The following is a 23,236-nucleotide window of genomic DNA, read 5'->3' as shown; positions in this document are numbered from 1 at the left end:
CATCCAGAAACAGGACACTCTTCGAGCAAAATAAGAACTGTGGAAACTGGGGAGATTTTTAAAAATTTCAGAAGTGTAAAATAAAAATTGATCACGTAGCAGAAACATAAATTTTAACCGAAATGATGGATTACAGACATAAAGAAAAACAAAACTTCAGATCCTTCCTGGCAAAGTTTAAATGAGCTTGCAAACACTAGGCTCTCTCCAAGACACCATGACATTGGAGGCATTACAATTTTACTCCATTTTAAGAAGTTTAGAATTATGAAAGGTTCAGAGCTTGATGTCTCGGTCTGAAAATCCTTCAGCTAACTACAGGATGAACAAAGCATGACTTCCAGCCTAAATCTCCTAATTGTTAGTTGCAAAGGATGATGTATGAGTTAGCAACAACTGCATGGGTCCTTTCTGCTAGGTGGGTTGCTCTGGACAGAGGCATCAACTTATTTGATACATTTCACTGGACAATGGGCAAATTATTGCCAAGTATTGTACTTGAAGCTACCTGGGGGGGGAGGGGGCGCGGGGGAGAGAGAGAGAGAGAGAAAGGTTAAAGGGGTACACAGCCCATTTGCAAACAGCATAGTCAACCATTCTGCCCCATATTTCCTGTGGAATTAAGAAAGTGTCTTCCAAAAATAGCCAATAGTTTTGCTGAAAGGCTCAAAACAAACAGTACTTCTGAAGGAATATCTTACATACTTTACATAATAGCCATCTCAGAAGGGAAAAAAGGATGTGTACAGTGTTTCAGTGTGAATTCTGCATTGAACAAAAAGCATCATTCTTTGCTTAACACAAGGCTTAAATTCACCATGAAGGAAATTGCTGAAGTCAAAGCCTCACGGCTCAAGTTGGGAGGGAGATTCCACTCTGAAGGGAAGATTTTTTTATCCTAGATTCAAATCAAAAGGGGATACGTAAAAGGAATGCTGTCAGCTTTTTTAAGCCTCAAATTATACTAGCCTCAAAAAGGAAAGTTCAACCCCACTCAGCATCCCTTCACCAAAATCTAATACATTTTTAAAGTGCTTGGTCTGTTGTGTACCCAGATCTACCTCTGCACGCTTCTGCTTACCTTTTTGTTTTTATTTTTTAAACACCTGGTTTTTGTCTCCAGACACGTGGTTTACCCTTCCTGCTAAACATAGTATCACGTACCACACTTTTAAAACAAAATACCACAAGACTGACACCAGTATAGAGCCACAAGCACTGGTGCCTTCCTCTTCACTTCATATTCGGCTGTATCTTTCCTCACAAGCTGAAAGTTCACATTCACATGCTTGCCTTAGTGAAAGTCTATCCCTTAGAGACAAGGGTAAAACACCTAACGCTCCATGAAAGAGGAATTGTTAGAGATGAAACTGTAGCAGTATGAAGGGGTCAGTCAGATGATAAAGCAAGCTATACCATTTTTTTCGTTTTTGAGCCCAGAGAGCAAAATTGTTTCATTTGCATTAGGATAACAACAGCCAAAGGGCCTAGAATTTGTGTTAACTTACTAAGCAAGTGCTTTGGGTTTTGTTTTCCTTTTCTCCTTAGAGGGAAAAGGAGCTGTGCTTTATCCTGTGTAAAGAGACAAACAACTGATTTCAGATCTTGCGAATTACCTGCAATACACTGCTAAACTCTCAGTTATTATTGTTGTTCCCACACCCCCAGTCACCACCAGGGAATAAGCAAGGAAGTGAACTGGATCTCCAGTTCAGAGGAATTTCTGGAAAACTCTCCCTAGGAGAAGAACCTGTGTGCATTCAGATAAGAAGCCGGGGAAGGGCCTGGCAGGCCACACTTGGCTCCAAGCTGCACCAATAAATACAATAACTTTATCAGCAAGCCAGGAGCTCAGCCTTTACCACCTACCTTAATATTAACTAAAAATATGATTGCCATCTGGTGGCTAACACAGAATGAATTTAGCATCTATGATGAGTTCAGGGTAGACCAGATACAAGAACACAGATTCCCTGTCCTGTCCCCTCCTGGAACCGCAGTAAGGGGAAAAACCAGAGACGTGGCCACGCTCACTCTCGTGAGCTCTGTACTCTCGTATGGAGCGAAGCCAGGACCTTGTGCTGCAGCCAGTTCCATACTGGATCTGCCATTCACTTGGGTTTTTTTCCAAGCAGTCAGGCAAGTTCAAAGCATGCTTCTAGTCTCAGTAAATGAGCTTAAACCAGTGGAAGAAGCATGTGCAAAATTAGGTCCAACAGGTTTGGGTTGCCATTCTGACCCAGCAGCATTTTGTAACAGCGTCAGCGATTGGTACAAGGCTCAGGCCAGCACTGCATCCAATCCCAAACCTCCTAGATTAAATCTAGCTGCTAAAGATAACTCCCAGAGCAGCAGTGGGCAGATCTGTTCACCCTCCCTCCCTCAAAGATGCACCAGTCCTTATTCAGTCAATGTCATCTCACAGCAAATCACTGAAAACCAAGATGAGCGTGCCTGAGATAAAAGCAGCTGATCAATGTCCCTGCGTAAAACGTCCGATAATCCCTACACAGAGCAGGCATCTGGCATCAGATGCAGCATGCCAGAGAGATGAACACGAAAAGTATCCATTGCATATTCCTGGCACCCTTCGCTGGCACAGGGGTGGGTGGAGAGCAACGAAAGGGCTCCCGGGCTTCAAAAAACAGCCCTCCCTCCCCAGACATCGGCACAATCTTCAAAGACAGTATGGTTTTTGCCTTACCACCATTCCAAAATCCGGAGCTCAAGGTCAGTAAAGCAAGTAGCGAATATCACGCTATGCTGTTAGAAGGTAAGGAAGAAAGTGCCCAGCTCTTTTTCCTCACCGTCTTTGAGGTTACGTATTTAGCGCTACCGCAAAATACAGTACTGCTCTCGAAATTGCCGCATAAAGCACAACCTAAATACCACAGAAAGAAGGTCTCCTCCTGCTAAAACAATAAGCATCTACGTATTTAAAACAAGCGTGTGGCGCTCTGTCCTCCCTCCCCTCTCCCAGCTGAATCCGATGCCATGTTTCTGCTTATCCCGGGCGTGCAGACGGATGGTGAAACCTCACAGCTCACAACTGGCGAAATTTTGCGTTCTCGGGAGGCAAAGGGGCCCTAAATCCGCAGGCGGAGACGGCAGCTGCCAGCCCCCCGGCTGGGGGGGGGGGGGGGGGGGAAGGCAGGGGGGCCGCTGCACCCGCTGAGAGACGCATCTCTGCTTTGGGGAGGGGTGTCATCCCCAGTAGCCGCATCGCCCCCCGCATCCCGGGGGGGGGGGGGGGGGAGGCGGCGGCCGCGCACCCCCCCCTCCGCGTCCTCCTCCTCCTCCTCCTCCCCTACCTTCTCCTGCGCCCGGGTCAGCTTCTTCTGGACGTTGCTGGCGATCTTCCCGGCGGTGACCCCCTTGCTGCCCAGCTCGGCCATCTTGCCTCCTCTTTTTAACGGGCGGCTGCGAACGACGGGCCGTCAGGAAGGGGGGGAAAACCCGGCGGGCAGGCGATGGCCCCGACCGCTCGTCCGCCTGCCTGCCTGCCTGCCTCCCGCCCGCCCTGTGGCCAGTCAGCCGCCTTTTAAAGGGACAGTGCGCTCCGCGCCGCCTTAAAGGGGCCGCGCGTCGCCCCGGGAGGTGGCGACAGCGGCACGGCTGGGCATCCCTGTCTGCGAGGGGGTGCGGTGCTGCTGCTGGCGGGGGGAGAAGAACTGGGGGCAGGTGTTTGCCAGCTTTCACCCGCCCCGCTTGCCTCCTCCGGGCCAGGCTGCGGCGGGGGACCCGCCGCAGCCTGGCCCGGAGGAGGCAAGCGGGGCGGGGGAAAGCTGGGAAGCATCGCAAGGAGGGAGGTGGGATGGAGGGAGCAGTGAGCCACTAATACTTAAAAACAGTTAAATGGGGAACATTACATTGAGGTGCTGGCTAATGGCTCTGTTAGCCTTCGTTAGAATCATAGAATCATTGAGGTTGGAAAAGACCTCTAAGATCATCGAGTCCAACCGTCGACCCAACACCACCATGTCCACTAAACCATGTCCCTAAGTGCCTCATCTACTCGTCTTTTAAATACCTCCAGGGATGGGGACTCCACCACTTCCCTGGGCAGCCTGTTCCAATGTTTCACCACTCTTTCAGTAAAGAAATTTTTCCTCACGTCCAATCTAAACCTCCCCTGGCGCAACTTGAGGCCATTTCCTCTCGTCCTGTCGCTAGTTACTTGGGAAAAGAGACTGACCCCCACCTCGCTACAACCTCCCTTCAGGTAGTTGTAGAGAGCGATGAGGTCTCCCCTCAGCCTCCTTTTCTCCAGGCTAAACAAACCCAGTTCCCTCAGCCGCTTCTCATAAGACTTGTTCTCCAGTTCAATAGTAGTCACAATTACGGAGTGCTGTACAGTAACAAGTGATTAATCTTAGGTGATGGTATGGGTTTGCTGTTGTCTTTCATCCTGCAGAAAAATAGCATTCTTACTTGTTTTAAGACCTTTGTGCCACTAATTGTTTTCTCTGATTGTCCACACTCCTAAATTTATACAACAAAGGTACTTTTCAAATTATTCCTGGATCTTTACAAACACAAAGTGAGACATTTACATTCTTGGGGGGAGGGTATTTGTAAGTGAATCAAAACCCTGATTTTAAAAACAAGCTGAAATTTTGGAAGATTTCATCCCTTAATGTACCAGCCTATTATAGGACCCAGGTAAATGCCTTCACCTCAGCCCTGTCTCTTTGAAAACTGGAATAATCAGTTGACCAGCTTGTCTCACAGGAACATTACGATGGCTAATTAGTTAATCATAGAATCATTGAGGTTGGAAAAGACCTCTAAGATCATCGAGTCCAACCGTCAACCCAACACCACCATGCCCACTAAACCATGTCCCTAAGCGCCTCATCTACACGTCTTTTAAATACCTCCAGGGATGGGGACTCCACCACTTCCCTGGGCAGCCTGTTCCAATGTTTCACCACTCTTTCAGTAAAGAAATTTTTCCTTACATCCAATCTAAACCTCCCCTGCCGCAACTTGAGGCCATTTCCTCTCGTCCTATCGCTTGTTACTTGGGAGAAGAGACCAACACCCACCTCGCTACAACCTCCTTTCAGGTAGTTGTAGAGAGCGATGAGGTCTCCCCTCAGCCTCCTTTTCTCCAGGCTGAACAACCCCAGTTCCCTCAGCCGCTCCTCATAAGACTTGTTCTCCAGACCCCTCACCAGCCTCGTTGCCCTTCTCTGGACACGCTCCAGCACCTCAACGTCCTTCTTGTAGTGAGGGGCCCAAAACTGAACACAGTATTCGAGGTGCGGCCTCACCAGTGCCGAGTACAGGGGCACGATCACTTCCCTACTCCTGCTGGCCACACTATTTCTGATACAGGCCAGGATGCCATTGGCCTTCTTGGCCGCCTGGGCACACTGCCGGCTCATGTTCAGCCGGCTGTCGACCAACACCCCCAGGTCCTTCTCTGCTGGGCAGCTTTCCAGCCACTCTTCCCCAAGCCTGTAGCGCTGCATGGGGTTGAATGTTTGTACAGGACTTTGAATATGCTGTGGTAGCAGCTTTTTACCCGGTTTTGGATTTGTACAATAATTTGAATTCAGCATGGCTGCACATGATGACCATTCCAAGTTAGGGAGTGATGGTGATGGTGAAGTGCTTTGTGTGTCTCCGCTGCAGAAGACATTGCAGTGACAAGGCATTTACCAGAAGAAAACCAACCACGACTGCACAGAGCGCTTTATATGCCTAACTTCCCCTGAACTCCTGCTACCTTAGTCTGTATGGTATTATTCTTCAGCTGTGACTCAACTACTTTTCAGTGTTGTTGCTCCTGGCCCAAATATGCACCCCGCCCCTTGCCAGCCCTTGTCCCCCTTCAGTGAGCCTGGGCTTCCTGGCTGCGTACATGCAGTTATGCCACAGCTTTCATCCCAACAGGGCTTCAGTCGTGCTTTGCTAGACCTACTTTTCCTTTACAGGATAGGACAAAGTTCTGCTTCCTGGAATACAGGAAGCCACCTCAGAGCTGTTATTCATATCTTCATGCTCGGTCCCAAAGCTTCCGTCAGTTCCACACACTGGGGCTCGGTCAGGTGTTGGCGAAGCTTCCTTCCTAGCCTGCTTCTGCACACTCGTCTTACTTCTTCTTTGTGGGAGCTGACATCTGCTCTGTGCGCACACAGTACCCACTGCGGTATCAACCAAACCAATGCTCTGCAGACAATTTAGATATTTAAGGAACTTGCGTTTGCCTTTGTTTAAGATGGAGGCTTGCATCTCTTACACCAATTTTAATTGAAAGATGGTGCCAAAACCTACCTGTGTTCCAAGATGATTTTACACAGTCTTTATTTTTCCAGATGAAGACTGTTATCTCCAGAGTTTCACACACATAGGGAGTAGTGTAGCACTCACTATTGTGATCTAAAGCAACAGAAAAATGTTGAAGGTGATTACTTGAGAGAGCTAGGCCAGATTTTTCATCTTGTATTTCATTTATTGTTTCTCACTTCTGCTTCAGTACTATTTCTGTTCATTCAGAACTTGGAATAAAAACAATTGTCTTGCCAGAGCCCTTAGAAACTGTGGGCAGAGAACCTGTCAACACCTCTTTGTGAGGCTTCGTGAGATAGCGCCTCTGCATTTCTTGCCTGTTGTGATAATGGCTTTTATTTTTAAGGATAAAAGCCCTCATTCAGAAACCGGTTTAAATCCATGCTATACTTCAATTATGTTAGTAGACATACTATTCCTATTTAATAAAATACTTAGGCATGTGCTTCAGTTGTGTGTAAGAAAAGTGCAGTGATATAAGACATACTCAGACTCAAGCGTGTGCATACCTGTGCTGCCACACTGTATTGCAAACTGCAATTTTACTCAGTTCCTTTCTGGCTTTACATTTAGTATTCATATTTCTGTGTGTTCTTCTGTAGATACACAACTGTGTATTTGTCCCAAATGCATCTCATTTTGCCCATAATTTCAGCCTTACTAGGTATTTTCATATTACTTTCCTTGTCCAGTATCATCTATAATTTTGCAGCATCTCAGTGCTCATTCTGGAAACATAATTAATATCCCGTTTTCTTTGTCTCTTACTCCTCATCTCCTCCTCCTTAGCTGAGCTTTTAAGAGTGAAAGATGCACATGTGGTTAAACATTTGTAACATCATGTTTAAAAGAGCAGATGTTGCAGGGTCAGAACACATTCCCCTCCATCCTGCCTCATGTATTTGCTTCTCCTGCCTAGGTCTTTTCTTCAGTGCAACTGGTTTTGAAGGGATTTTTGTCTGATTACGTCCTTTCAGGGGAAAAGCGAATGACTGCAGCACATGAGCTGAAAAGAGAGTCCATGGCAAACATCAGACAATTGTCCAACAAAAGTGGCCAGGCACACACATTCACCACAATGAAAAATGATGACAAACTGTGTACATTTTAAAAGCTGAGATTAACAGCAAGCAGCCACCTCTCACCATGAGTCATTTCCCAGTTATTTCTGTGCTTGATTGGATCAGTACCAAAGCTGTAAAGCATTTGCCAGGCTCCAGGTATGTAGCAAAAGGTATTCGCCTAGCATGACCCAGTGAATATACTGTGAGTGGCTATGCATTTGAATGAACATACAAGCCATTTTAGCCAGGTGATATATGCTGAAGGCTGTTGCTTTGTGGACAGGAGAGGTTTCAGTCTCACATCTATCCACCATTGTTCTGATCTCAAGCTTAGAGGTTTTTTACAATCTTATAAGTGTAAATAATTTTGTATGTCAGTAGGACTGCACGTAGTAATAAACATACAGGCCAGCAACTTAACACTTATATTCATTTGTGATTTGTGTCGTTGTGAGGCAGGGCTGTCTAACCTTTTAGAAGCTGTTAGTGACAGATTCTGCACAGTTGGAATTAAAAGGAATAGAACTTGATGCTTACATCCACCTCCTGCAGTGAGGTTCATTAGGTTCAATACGTGCATGGTTGTCTTATTTGTTCTAACACTAGACCTTAGGACACTTTATTTCACCTAACTGTAACCAGCTAAACATGTCTAGTTTAATTTAAGCTGAGTCACCTAGGCCCCTTTTATAGTCAGAAAAGAGAAGTCAGTACCTCCAAAGGATGGTAAAAGGTAAAACAGCTTCTAGAAACATCTCCCTTCCCCCTTAGCTACAGAGGGAGATCAGATGAATAGCTTAGATAGCTAAAGTTAAGAAAGCCCGGTGGGTTATGAAACCCACCTGTAGTCCATCTCCCTGGTGACAGTACGATTCATTTACACAGTTCATGGGAAGAAGCAAATCTGTCAAACACGATAGCACAAACACACATATTTAACATGTACATACCTAACATTGCTTTTTTATTGCTTTCTTAATTGATTAATACTCCTGTCAATAACACTTACGTTAGGTCTCAGCCCCATAAGTGCATTTCACTTCTCAGTTGTCTCATTAAAGAGAGACGAACTGCTCACCTGTTTACAGTTAAGCATATGCTTAAGTGCTTGCTGGGTTGGAGTCTATTGTTTTGTAGTTTAGGTACAATTTATTCCCTTCATTGCACACGTTGTTAAATCTATTATTATTATTATTACTATTATTATTATTATTACTACTTTTTTTTGCCAAGTTTGTCCATCTGGGAGCAGGTTGTTTTCTTCATGATTCCTAATTTAAATTAGTATACAATTTTATTTTTTTAAAAAGTAATTTCAGCAATGTGTCCATTAACATATCTTTATTTTTTCTGACTTGAACCTTTTAATTGTAGCTTGTGTATTTAGAGCTACAAGCTGTGATAATCAAAATGTATTTGCTTTCCTGCTGCTCATGGCAAACTCTTTAGTGTATAATCCAATTCATTTAAATAAAATAATTTTAAAATGCCAATAGTAGTGGTCTCTACCATTCATGGAACTAGAAGCATATATTCTCCGTTCCAGTTACAGAGAGGATTAAAACCCAGTAATTAATTTTTGTTTCTTTTCAGCAAGAAGTTCTGATTTTAAGTTTATAATTATTGTGTTTTTTAAATATTTAGTAGAGCTCAGTTAATTAAAGATGTTTATGGTAAATATAAGTCTATAATTATTGAGTTCCTAAAATGTTTATGTTTATACTAAATAATATTGTTTGCAATAAATTATTCCAAGAACTCTAAAGCCCTTCTCCCTGAGTACTAATATAATGCAAGATGGGTCTATTTCAGTCATGATTTCTTGTTTGTATTCAAAGCTGAGGTTCACATTTTAAACAACCCCAGAGCCTCTGGTTGTTTGGAGCTACAGCCGTGTTCCAGCTCTAGCTATAGCCATAACACTAAAAGTCAGTTGGTCTCACTTGTTGCCAGCATCACTCCCTTGCTTTAGTGATGTCACTTGAAGGATTAATTTAAGACAGTAAATCCAATACCTTGAAAACAACAAATTACACAACATATATGATGTAGCAAACTCTAATCAAGTTCTGACTCCAACCTTGCTTGCCTTAAACAGCCTGTTCACTTTTTTCTTTCCATTGCAGATCATGCATTCTTCTGGGACAACATTCAGGAATGGCTCGCAAAGGTGACTTCTATCTTTCCTTTTAACCCGATAGCATTTTTAAGGGTAATTCAGACATCAGTTTCACCATTATCTAGTTTGCCTTAGCATTCCTTTCTGACTGACTATATTCACATGCAAACTCTCCCTTTGTTGTCCCACAGAAAGTTGCTGGGAAGGATTAGGAAGCTTCTGCCATAAAAGTAATAGATAAAACCTCACTGATTATGTGTTCTGTCCCTTAAAACAAAAGCAAGATGAAACAACTTTGATTTAAACATAGCGTCCAGAAGGTGTTCTCTCCCACATCTCTCCAACTCACAACTTCTGTTGAATCTCTTCACTATCTTGTTATGAGAAACAGAAGATGATACCTAAGTGACTCTTCTCGTGTCCCTAACACAAAAAAATACCTACTACCATAGCACAGGGAAGGCTCCAAAGCTGAAAGCTTTGCCAGTCAGGTTCAGAAAGACTTACCCCCTCAGAAAGGGGGAGATGCAGGAAACAAAATGACATTAAAACTTTGTCTCATATCTCACTGAAGACTGTCCCTTGGTTGCAAGCTTGCTTGAATTCTTGAGAATTATGTGGTATTCATGATATATGTTACTGGAACCTCAAAACTTTGCCAGATTTTTCACTGAATTTCAAAATGCAGATCAAATTTCTTTTCCATCCATGTGCCATTTTGGATGCTTGATTCAGCTGCATGGAGCTATTTTCTGTTTTCTGCCTGTGTGGATTTGGCCACCACAAAGTCACCTTAGGCCCTGAATTTGTGACAGATTAGCTACCCTTCACTAATAAATGAAGTGAGTAAAGAATGGGAATGGTCCATAAGTTTTGCACAAATATACTTCCAAGAAGCTTACCGAAATTTCTATGTGCCTTATCATGCAGGAAAAGAAGGGATTTGGCACATATGAAACAAATTTTTTTAGTTTTTCATTATCGTCCATCAACACGGGAGAAGGTAAGTGAATCGTGTGCTTGCTTGGAAATTATTCTGAGAATTCTGGAAGCCTTCTACTATTTATTAAAATATTTTAAAATGGAAAATATTTTAAAATTTTAAAAATAGAAATTAATTATATACTTTAATAGATGGGCCAGTTTATCCCCGTCTATAGCTATGGTAGAACACATGGCCCATCTGGTGGAATCACACAAAGGATATCGTATCACCAGGATACCATACCTACAGCACAAACCATCAGTGAAATCCAGAAAATATTTTATATAAAACATACCTCCACAAGGTTTCACAGTGGTGATAACCACACCAGGCAGACTTACATAATGGTAACAGTTGCCCCAGGTGCAATGCCTTCCTCCTCGCTTCCCTGTACTGATAGCCTCATTTCATTTCCTTGATAACGAAACTGAGTGACTCATTCACTACAAATTATTTATGAGAGCTATCTCACTTTCATTTACTGTAAGCTCACTATCGCTTCAGATTCGTTCAGTTTTCAAAATTATCCGACTCTTTGCTTTTGGTGTTTGGGATTTGATTTTTCAGTAAATGAGGACGGTAACTTTGCAGTTTGGGCAAGTGCAGTTTTCTGCACATATTCAATACACCATTACTATACAATCTGTTCTAATTAATAATTACTGACATTTATAATAGTGTTTTTCTAGTCCTGGACCAGGACTGAACTGCAGAAAATACAACACAGACAAATGCAAAAAAATGATTCTTACCTGTAACAACTCAGCCATTTCCACCAGCTTGCTTTATCAACTGTTAAAGCCTTTCAAAAAGATTCAGTGAAAAACGGTGAAGACCTCAAAAGAATTAAAGATCCACAGTAAGTAATTTCAAAGTTAACTGTACATCTTTACAAAAAACACTGTCAGAGTCACTAGTTTTTATTAAAAGTAAATCAATAGAAATGTTTGTATTGCTAGTAAAAAAATCCAGTACAGGAAAACAATGCTTCTGGACATGAGTACTGCATTCAGCTCTGGGGCCCCCAACATAAGAAGGACGTGGACCTGTTGGAGCGAGTCCAGAGGAGGGCCACAAAGATGATCAGAGGGCTGGAGCACCTCTCCTATGAGGAAAGGCTGAGAGAGTTGGGGTTGTTCAACCTGGAGAAGACAAGGCTCCGGGGAGACCTTATAGCAGCCTTCCAGTACCTGAAGGGGGCCTACAAGAAAGCTGGAGAAGGACTTTTTACAAGGGCGTGTAGTGACAGGACAAGGGGTAATGGCTTTAAACTGAAAGAGGGTAGACTTAGATTAGATATAAGGAAGAAATTCTTCACTATGAGGGTGGTGAGGCACTGGAACAGGTTGCCCAGAGAAGTTGTGGGTGCCCCATCCCTGGAAGTGTTCAAGGCCAGGTTGGATGGGGCCTTGAGCAACCTGGTCTAGTGGAAGGTGTCCCTGACCATGGCAGGGGGGTTGGAACTAGATGATCTTTAAGGTCCCTTCCAACCCAAACCATTCTATGATTCTATGATATAGGGACTTTAAGGAATTTTTCAAACTATGCATCTGCTTTATTCTTGATACCATTATTTGGTGCGCACTGAAGGGTTAATTTCTAGTGGAAAGAAAAGAACAGGCTCAAGAGAATTAAAGTAGGTGTTTACTGTATGTAAGCTTTCATGCATTGGAATCATTTATATTATCTAGATGCCAGCTGCATCACTCAAATATTCCACCTTAAAGATAATGTGGGTCCATGCACTGTGATAGCACACACTTAGAAAACCAGGAATGAAGCATAAGCCATTCTGAAGGAAAAGAGCAGATGATCCCATCAAAATGTTTTTTAATGTGAACAGCTCTCTGATATTCCAACCTGAATTCTTACCTAAATTCTAAATACTGTACTCAATTGCTGCAGATACTTAGCTGTTTCCAACTTTGGTAAATTACCAGTTTTCTTTTATTCATAGACAAATATTTGATCCATGATTGACAATGGAATACTATAGAGACTTAGAATCGAGGGTCACCTAGTTATAACTGGTATATTTCTCTTCACAGATTATGTGACATTTTTACATGTCATCTGATGCTCTGACATCTTGAAGTGTCCCTGCCAAATTTAGCAGAAAACATTTAGAGAGTCTTAAAGTAAGCATCCTTGGCGGTTTAATGAGTCACAGCCTTGTGTATACCGATATCGGGGTCATCAGCACACTAGAAGGAATAAGCATAAACGTCAAGCTAAATTTCTGCTTTGTTTCCAAACTCTATTTTGAAACAAGGCAACTCTACCAGATAAACCAGATAAACATCTGAAATTGTGAAACTTTCTTAACATGTCACTGTACAAGTGATGGAATGCTATTTCTACTACTTTGCTCTGAAAGCCAAAGAACAAGTCTGGAAATGTTGCAGCATCTCAACGTCTTTATTAGGAATTTTGCAATACAGGATGTTCTGTCAAAACCCCACCTTTTGGAATCACATGAATAGGTTTCCAGACAGGAAGAAAACTTCAAAGTCTGAATCCCAAAAACTCAAAACACAAAGAAGGGCAGGGAGAATTAAGCCATCGCTTCAACATTTTCATTTATTTTAAGGCATTCGCGGTCATTCCTTTCCCTGCATGCTTTGATGATAGTGACATTGAGTCGTACGCTAAGGGAAGACACGAGATGTGATACTTCTCGCTTGGATATGGAGGTAAAGATAAATTTAGTTTCTATATTGCAAAAATGTGCTGCTTGGAAAACAACCAGAGAACCTCCTACTCTTCCCCCCACTGCTCCTAATTTGTTGAATAGGAGCAGTAAGCCCCTTCCCTCACACATGTGAGACACTGGTCCCTTTACTGTATGAAATCCTTAAATGCTTTGTTCTCCCCATTTATATCCCTTCATGCAGACTTCTTATAGCTATTGCAGGTACAGCCCTGACAATTTAAGAGGAGTGAGGACCTTTTTCCTGCCTGAGAGTGACAGGGGAATGTGGTCACAACTGGTCAGCATCACCTGGTTTGATATTTGGCAAAAACTTGACGAAAAAGAGTACAGTGATGAGAAAGTCAAGAACAAGGAGCACAAAATGAGGAGGCAGTCTCACATCTCCACGTTCAGGCAGATTTTTCACAGAACTGAAGTTACTTGGTCCAGAAGGAGTGCATGGTGCCAGACTAACCTCATTTAGCCAGCTAATTCTGATAAACCAGATCAAACTCCTTGTGCACAGCTCTGGGCTGAATGTATGAACTAAACCCGGATGCGTCTATGCTAGAAGCTTGAGGCTCTAACACTTTAGCCGAAGGGAGAGAGTTTGACTAGTTGGAAGTTTGCTGAGCTTCCCAAAGACCAGTCCCTATAAAGGAAGAAAGTTTCATGGGTTACAATGCTCACATACACATTTCAGTGTAAATAGCAAACTGAAAATAACCAGAAATACCCAAATAGAGGAACTCCATATTCCATGAATGAAAGCCTTTGATATTTCCATTCCCTATCATCATCCGATACCTTTAAAGAAACAAAGGAACCTGCCTGAAAATACGTCAAATAAATTCTTGCTTGAAATGGGAACCTGAAACTGTGAAAACAAGCTATAATTTCCAGCTACTGCTAATGTTCCCCTCCTCTTTCTCAAAAGGACATTTTCCCATCCAGTAATTCCGTCTTATATGGAATGAAAGAGAAACTGCTTATTGCAAATATTTTATTTAAAAAAAAAATCCAAAAAATGTCTGTCATTAAAAAAAAAAAGATCAAAATCATAAACTCATCTGATTTCTCCTACTCTGTCTGTATGGCTTTTGCATTTACACATTTTTTTCTCCAAATACCATTTAGACCAGTGTTGTGATTTTAGAAATTGTGAATGTCTTATGACAAAAAGAAAAAGGAAAAAAAAAAAGGAATTAAAATCTCAGTTATGATCTGATCTTTTCAAATCCAAAGGATTTAGTTGTTCTATATTCTGGCTCTGGGGATTTGGAAGAGACTGTTCCTCATCTACTCCTGCTTCACTGAGGTCATTAGCTTGCTTATACCTCTAATATATTGTTGTCACTCTACTGTGAGCTGCAGTAGACTTCATACCCACAAACAGATATGAGAAAGTAAGCCACTGCATACTGTAGCTACTCATACTTAGCTTCCAGAAACTGGTAGCAAACAGAAACCCGAAAGGCAACTATTATAAGAGAACAGTATTTTTGGTCTACATTAACATTAGTGAGCGCCACCAAAGCAAGACAAAGCAAACTGCCTGGATAGGAACAATCTTGCACAGCATTGTCCTCTGGATGTATATATGCTGACAGATCTTCTGAGATCATGGATTTTAAAAAAAAAGAGTATCCCTTCCCAGCATGCCAACGCGCTCCAGGTTTACCAAGATTTAAATGGTAAACATTTAGCAAGGCAACCAATCCTACATTCCCTAGACAGAGCAACAAGTAGGTACGAGTCAGCTGCAAATCCTACCAATACTACCAATACATCTACTCATAGCCTCATAGGGGTGTGATAATACTAGAAAACCACACAATTCTTTCCTACTGAAATTACGTATTCCCATTCTATAAAGGAAGGGTTTTTTAGGGGGGAGAACAGAAGGTTTGACCTTGTCATTAATGAAATGTTTCCTGGAGGTAGTTAATTAATTATCCTATCCACAAAACTCACAGCAAACAAGTCTTCATCTTCTTATATAAGTATCAGAAAAGATATATATAAACACACACAATTTCTGTTTTTATACCATATGGGATGGAACTGTGCCCTAGACATGTTTTGATAAAGCTGATCAGATCAGCTATGCTCTTTTTTAAAAGAATATTTTACAGGCTCCTGCTCGTTGATATGGAAGGATAGAGAGTGTTCTTTGGACACGACAAGTACTAGTCCCCCATTCTCTTGCAATCAGAGGTTCCTACCCGTCCCATAGGAATGTCCAGCTGATCACGAAGAAGATACTGAATCATTGCTGTCTTTGATATCTGTTCCTCTTGGCCTCTTGGTTACAAAACCACCAGCCACCAAAAACACCGATCAGAACCACATAAACCAACCAAGGAAAATACCTTCTAGCTAGCAGTTCTTACCCTTTTTTGATTTGCCATCCTCTTAAAAAATACTCCATAAAAACATTAAAGCATGACACAATAGGCTGCTTTGTTTTAGTCCTTTACAAATCCCTGAGAAATAAATAATGGATTCTCATCGTTCCCTGGTCCTGAAGCTAAACATCACTCTTCCAGTCAAATTGTCCAACATCGGACTTCCAAACTTCAGATGCCAAGTACATGTTGATAACCAATAAGGAATCGGAGGGTGCTTCCACTTGTTGCATTATCTTAAAGACACCTAAAAAATAATGAACTCTTTTCTCCTAACTTTTTTCTAACACTATGCAGTTGAAGTACTAGTCATCAATCAAGATGATTCAACATCAGAAGATGCAGAAAGTGGAATTCAACATACTGAAACTGTTCACTGTGGGCCTAAAATCTACAGTCTTGCAAACATACAAACATTATAGAGACATTTGCTTTGGTAGAGTAGCATGACCAGATTAGATCTTTCCTGCGTCAACTTATTATCTCACATAGCCAATGAATGGATAAATGTAGCCGTTCCCTGCAGTCTTAGCTGGTGAGAAGGTGATTGATGAACTGCATCGTGATACGAATTAGAAAGCTTTGTCAGCCCAGATTAGTGTCTCAGAAATCTGCAACAGTTGGGATTTTTTGTAACCACCTTTAAAATACAGTGTAGGATAGAAGTGAGACAAACGGCTGCCCACACTTTCTGGCGCTGATACCTATTTATATCACAAAACTAAGCTGGCTAGCAACTAGTAAATGATTATTTCTTGGATTAATTTGGGGCTTACTTTCTGCGTGAAAAGAATTGTATGTTATTTCATACCGCTTCATCTGAAACTAACTGGTGTTTGATAGAGTTATCATGATTACTATGCATTTATTATCTATGAATTGCTGACAATAACATAAAAGAAGCATCTATAAATGTGATAGTGAAATATTGATTGCCTTTTCAATGGTATCTTAGATGAAGATTTTTAACCAAGCCCTTCCAGATACATGTAACTAATTCCCCACGTACGTTTTTGATTCTCTAATCATCTAGAGTTAATGCTTCCTTTTTCCATCTGGGATGAGACTGTCTCTGCAGTATTCGGGAATCCTCATGCAAGTTCAAGTGGTTACCCCTGTCTGCATAAAGGAGACAAAGACCTTTACTAGCTGAGCTACTGAGAGTAAAAGAGACTTGTCTAAATGTTTTTTAATCTTCTCTTTGTCTACACCTGTAATTGTAAACCCAGGTAAGCACGAATTCAGTTAGAAAAACAAACAGCTGATAACCAATTGCCAAAAGGAACCTAGCTGCTAATGTAAACGTGGCTGAAATATAAGAACTTATTTGGGGAAAGTTCTTATGCATCCCTTCTTATCAGCTTCCCTTAGATGCAGGTCAAAGATTTCTATCATAAATTAGCATCTTTAATGTACATTATAGGTGTTTTACTTAATTGTACATCCTAGATTTTCCACGTTACAATTTCTTTCATCCTAAATAAACTGACTTTTTATTTAAGACTAGATTGCCATAATTGTAGATGAGTCAACGTTGATGTATTACACATTTCTCCATCAACAGTTCCTTTAGCATGTTAGTTATGTTCTCTGTCTACAGTTCTTTGACATTTCCCATAAACATGTCCAAAAAATGGCCTTCATATGTTGGCATTCTTTCTAATTTTAAGAACGTCAACATTTGGTATTGGGAAAGATATCACATGATGCTATTTTTCAGACCACTTGTAACAGTTAGTTGCTTTTGCACTTTTTTTTTTTTAATGTATATCCTGTATGAAATACCTTCATATGAGCATTGCTTTATCTCATAATATTACACCTTTTCCAGTTTGTGTCCCAGCATGCACTTTAAACTGTACAAATCTCCCATAAATGCTAATATTCAGACAAATGATTAAGACAATGCATATCAGGTCAGTTTGGTAATTGCCTACGTGCATATTCCGGGCTCATGACAATACAACTTTGCTTAAGTATTCTTTATTGCAGGTTACTTGCATTATTTTGTATTTGTCAGGGGCTAAGAGCCCCCAGAAACTTTCTGCCGTTCAGCTGACAAGTGACAACCTGAATGCAAATCCTTATCTGCATTTTGCAGACAAAGAAATTTAACCTACTTCAAATGTATCCCCAACAGCTACTATTGCTTGCTGGTTTCTTGAAGTTGCCTGAGCAACTTGCTTTCTAAAAAAATAATGGTTAACTTCAGCAAAGTTGGGCAATTTCATAGCTCATGTCCTGGGAAAGGGGAAAAGAGGAAAAGCGCACAACTTTTTGCCTTTAAGAAAAATGCTTCATTCATACTTCCAAATTTTTCCGGTTTTTCCTCTCAAAAATACAGAAACAATGCAATCTGAACAATCTGCTCACACCTTTCAGCTTCTGGTTTAGACACCAATTCTACATTTGACTGATTTGAAACAATAAAATGGTAAAAGCAGATCTTATCCTGAAGCTTAACTGCAGTAAATATTCTCTTGCTGTTGTTTACCCCTTAAACACTTCCACCATCCCTGACTCCAGCCTTCCTTTTATCTGAGTAAAGTGGGATGTTTTAGCGAGTTTACGCTTCAACTTAACTGTTTTCGAACTAGATAAACACTTGGCAGCAAACAGTATGTTTCAAACATTGCCAACATCGGTACGATACTCTTTAAATGGTGTCAAAAGATCTGCTGTTCACTGCAATGCAGGACTTAAATTTACAATGGTGCCTGAAACAAGGAAAATACCCCCCTCGATTATTTCCTGTCTTCTTTACTCTTATCTCATCTAGACAGTAGTCTCTTCAGAGTAGGAACTGTCTTTATTTTGAATTTTGCATGATAACAGGTAGAGTGTCGAAGCTCAATGATAAACAAACTCTGTTAAAGGTAAATCTCAGCAGAGGGCACACGGAACTGCAAGGGCTGGATTCTCTCTAAGGAGGCCTGCATGAAACTTTGGACATGCTGTACTATTTGTTACATGCAAATTCCCATTTTAAGCAAACGTATGCAAAAGATGAACACAAATTGAGCACATTTACACATACAAGGGCTAAGAGTCCTTGTCAAACAAGTATAACAGAACTCTATCTTTAAGAAGCTATAGTAAGTACATTGCTTTTAGCTATAGTTTTTTGGGGTTTTTCCCATAGATACATAATCAGTGACTTTTACTAAGGAATACTATAAAGGCAGCACCATCTAGTGGTACCAAAACCACAGTGTAGTATTTTCAGTGGTTTCCTTGAAGAAAATTACTTTGGAAACCAGAGGGGAAACTCAGATAAAATTATTTTTAAAATACCCACGACATGTACATGTTTGGGTTTTTTTTAATTCAGCATGAGCATGAATAAATATTTGCAAGCTCTGGGTATACATTTACTTATTTTCTTTGGAAGGGAAAAAGATATGTGAATGTGTGTATTCATCACAGAGGATAAAATATTTTTTTTTGTGCATATATATATAAAAAAATATATTCTTAAAATGATCAGGTATTAAAATAGTTACTACTCACACCTTCCCATCTAACTTTATTTATTACTGCTGGTGTAAAATTTAGATTAAAACCTATATATGAATAAGAAATATCCAGCAACTTTGGACCTCTTCCCTAATACTTTCCAACACACATTCCAGTGAACAGTGGTTTATCTTGCTTCAATAGATACAGTCCATGACACAGACGATCACCTTGCAAAAACCAGAAGGGTCCAATGTGTAACAGCAGTTGGACTTGTCTTCCAGAGTGATTGTACTGGCATATGTATTTACATCTGTCCTCAGTAGCTGTGCAGTGCTATAACATGGTAGCATTTTAAATCATCTTAGCATCTGCTTTTCACATGACCCTGTAAATCCTCTATTGACACTTCAGGAGGTGAAAAACCTTCCAATGCATCTGCCTCCATGGGAGCCTGTCAGCGCAAACTAACGTCGTTCTGGAACACCGAGAATCAGTGATTTGTTATATCCCTTCAGAGTCTTTTTCCGGGCACACACAGGGGAAGTTTGGCATTACCAAAGATGTAAAGCTTTAGTAATTATGTGATAGCATTTTTTTAAGTTATGAACATTATGTGACAACATAACACAGGAAAGGAAAAACTTAATGATCAAAACCAGTAGTGGCCTTTTTTTTTTTTTTTTTTTGGTATATGGTGCAAATAGCACACACATCAGGCATCCAAACTGCTCTTGCCTCATCCCATTTATCTTGTCCTCCCCCATCCCACATGCAGTACATAGCTCACCTTTCCAGCTCCTTAACTTCGATCTCATGTATGCTTGCATAGATTATCATTTGGTATAGCTCCAAAGCCTCCACTCTGCGTGGCCCTCCTACTCCCCTTCCCCAGTCCTGTGCATGACAGCACAACTCTTCTCTTTCTAGCTCCAAACACACCCCCGGTGCCTCCTTCTCTCATGTTCACAGCTGCCAGGCACGCTACTCCCCATCTTCACAGCCACATCGATGCTGGGGTATTTAAGGAGCTCGTAAGTTTCATTCACCACTGGCATGTAACTTTGCTGGAGTTGTGACTACCTCACCATCGACCTCATAGATTCCTTCCACGCCTATGGACCTACAACAGAGTAAGAAAAAGCAGAGAACAGACTGACTGAATACAGTGATTCTAGTTAAACAATCATTTTATAGAATTTTTTTCACCATGCTCCATCATTTCATGGCTGGTCAGAGGTTTGGGGTGGTTTTTTTTGTCTTCACCATTTCTCACAGTAAATTTATTCTAAACTCTCATTCTCCTGATGGCTTGAAACTTTCTACACCAGTTTATTCATTGCTAGCTGGTGATACTTGTTTTGGGCAAGCATTGCCCTTTACCTTAAGGAGTAAACACCTTAACTTGAAGGTATTTGAAGAGAACATTTATCTCCTCTCAATATTCCCTTTTCTAGACTAACTATGTGAATATTTTTGAGGATACATTTAGCCTCTTGCAGACATCCATGTTTCCGCTACCTGCTATCTAATCCAACTGGAAGGAGCATAATCAAGCCAGCACATTTTTGTGTCCAAAGAAACAAGTTCTCCTAAGCCCATGGTTACATAGCTTCCAGATGTGCCAGGGCTTGATCTGCAAGCTTGTGGCCTGCTTAAACGACAGGGAGGCAGAGCAAAAAGCATCGTAGTATAACCCTTTCTCCACTCACAGAAACTTTAACAACCTTAGTTGTTGATAAAGATGTATAGATATGTGTACATATAGATATATGTAAAGATAATCTTAGTAGTTGCCTTACCTGTTCAGATCAGACTCCACCTTTCTTGAACACATACCACACTGTACATAGCATTTAAGATGCAGTCTCACCTGTTCTTCCCCAACCTTTACCAGAGATACTTCATCTCATACATTCCAGGCTGTATTTTTCATTATTCCAACACACTTGCAATTTCTAGTCATCTGTGATTACCTAGGTCTTCCTCTACACACTTCAACTGGCGAGTTCCTCAAATAAATTTTTTATTCCCTACATACATATCTTTTGCTATTAAATTCCATCCCATCTGTTACATTCTGGGGGTTTTTTTAATACTTTATGCCTTCATTCTTTGTATCATTAATACTCTTCTATGTATTAGGCAATTATCATTAATCAAAACATTACATGAGAATCAGTCCTAGGGTTTTTCTTGAGTAACTTTGCCAGTAACTTTCCTCCAGAATGACAGTACTCTTAATATAATATTATCTCTCCTTCAGCCCGGTCATTATACACCTTAAATTCTTGTATGAATCCCCATCTTTTCTAGCTGAACTAGTAATTTCCTGTGTAGCAGTGAATCTTCCAGTTCTGACCAACAAGTTAAAAACTTTTAAGATGCTAAAGAAAATGCAATTATAAATAGCAATTAAAATGAGAACGAGCACTTGTAAATTCTGTATAAATATTTTATTATGTATAAAAGACAACTTACATGGAGAGATGCTCTATTAAAACAAATTACAGGCTTTCTGTTTTCGTTAAAAGATTCAAATGCTTTAAAGAGCATTTTAGAATGCCTCTTCCCTCTTCTGCAGTGACTATTACTCTGCATATGTCTGAAAAGTTTACAATTATCAGTACATAAACTACCTCACAAACAACAGTCAGAGCCTGACATGTAAACAGTTAACTATACATAATTACACAGCTAAATTCATATTAGGATATGCAGGTTTGAGCGTTGTTCGAGGCATAACATGGTCCCAAGGTACAAGGTTTCTCTCAAAAATGAGAACGTAAGGTTAGTGCAGTGATACTGAAGTTATCTAAAGACTAAAGTATCATGCAAGAGAGACTTTTCTATTAGTTGTCATAGGAAAAATAAAATAATAATTAAAAAGCCCCTTTCATGTGTCCATTCTTCTGTTAAGACACTAGATAGTAAAAAATCTCCAGATACTTCAAGTCACATCTCCATCCTACAGAAGGCAACGGTGCACCTGCCTACGGGTTCAGCATGTTACAATGGGAAGTTTCCAGTTCTTACTGTTGAAGAACTGTGAAGATAGTTAATAGTCGTATTTTAATTAAATGATAAAAATATAACAACTACTTCATTTTTATTATCTACATTTCGTTTTGGCATAATGTTAGCTAGAACAGTAAAAGTGGCTTGTGCTATTCCACTCAGCTTATGCTTTGGAGATGAGGACAATGTCTGGGTTCATAACTCTACAATGTGACATTTAGATTTTTATTTTTAAGATTTTTAATTTTCTTTTAAAAAATTGTATAGAAACATTTTATGGGGATTATGTTTGGATAAATTTTTAATTGTTCTGTATTTCAAGTCTAAAGAAAGTGACATAAATTGTATTTTTTCTATCTTTACTTTTCATAGTACTGTATTAATTTTTTACTACACGTAAATGTTTTTACAGACAAGAGAAAAATGATCTCATAATTTCAATGTTAGGTGGAAACTTTTAAAAAACACTGGAGGACAAGAAACAGGAATACACAAACTCATAAATGCTGCTAATTTTCACATATTATATAGTAATCCTCAAAGTCTCAAATAGACTCACTGAGTAGTTGACTTTTACGACAAAGCAGTGTAACAAAACCACCGAATGATACCAACATGTCCGAATTTAATTTTGATTTTTTTCAATGCATGTATTGTTATTACTAGAAATCTTTCCAGGTAAAGGGAGATCCCCAGTGCAAGAAGGAATATTTTCAGTATATATTTTCGTATGTGTAATTTTCCTGAATGAGGGCTCGTTGCCCGGTGCGCAATGCCAATTCACACACCGAGACGAGGTATTTCCACATCTTTATTCTAGTTTGCACAAAGTAGGGAGCTAGGTGGTAGCCCACAAAAGACTAGCTCCCCGATTATCAAAACCTTTCACTATTCATAGTCTCTGCCAAATGGTCTTCTCGCCTCTTATGCTAATTAGTTCGCATGCTCAGTCTCTCTCCACATTTGGGTCGGAGGGTTTCTTGAGTCGGCGGGCCGTGAGTCGGCGGTCGTGATCTCCCCCTGCCAGAATTACCTCTTCTTCACCTTTAGCTTCATGCTTCTACTGCTGCTGCTCAGTTCCTGCAGCTGTCTTGGCAAATTATCTCAGGCTTGAATCGCCACTATCCATTCTTTGAGGTTTCGCTTGACAGAGACTTCACTTAGCAAAACAGATTATTGTGTCAGTTTTCTTAGATC

At 40.6% G+C, this 23,236-nt stretch overlaps 1 protein-coding gene across 19 annotated transcripts in view; it reads right to left on the bottom strand.

Moving 5' to 3' along the window:
- BIN1 (bridging integrator 1) overlaps positions 1-3,619 on the bottom strand; it is a 106,426-nt gene extending 102,807 nt beyond the window's left edge. For 3 of the 19 annotated variants that reach the window (XM_076342909.1, XM_076342904.1, XM_076342908.1), the window contains exon 1: positions 3,312-3,524. In XM_076342909.1, the coding sequence (XP_076199024.1) occupies positions 3,312-3,395 (84 nt within the window). In that variant the 5' untranslated portion in view covers positions 3,396-3,524. Of the gene's footprint in view, positions 1-3,311 lie in introns of all 19 variants that reach the window. The other 16 variants (XM_076342899.1, XM_076342901.1, XM_076342907.1 and 13 more) reach the window with 12 other exon arrangements.
- Positions 3,620-23,236: the final 19,617 nt, after the last annotated feature.

This window comes from Aptenodytes patagonicus, chromosome 6, assembly GCF_965638725.1.
Source record: "Aptenodytes patagonicus chromosome 6, bAptPat1.pri.cur, whole genome shotgun sequence".
NCBI lineage: Eukaryota > Metazoa > Chordata > Aves > Sphenisciformes > Spheniscidae > Aptenodytes > Aptenodytes patagonicus.
Note: the sequence above shows the minus strand (reverse complement) of the source record. Positions and strands in the feature narration are given on the sequence as shown.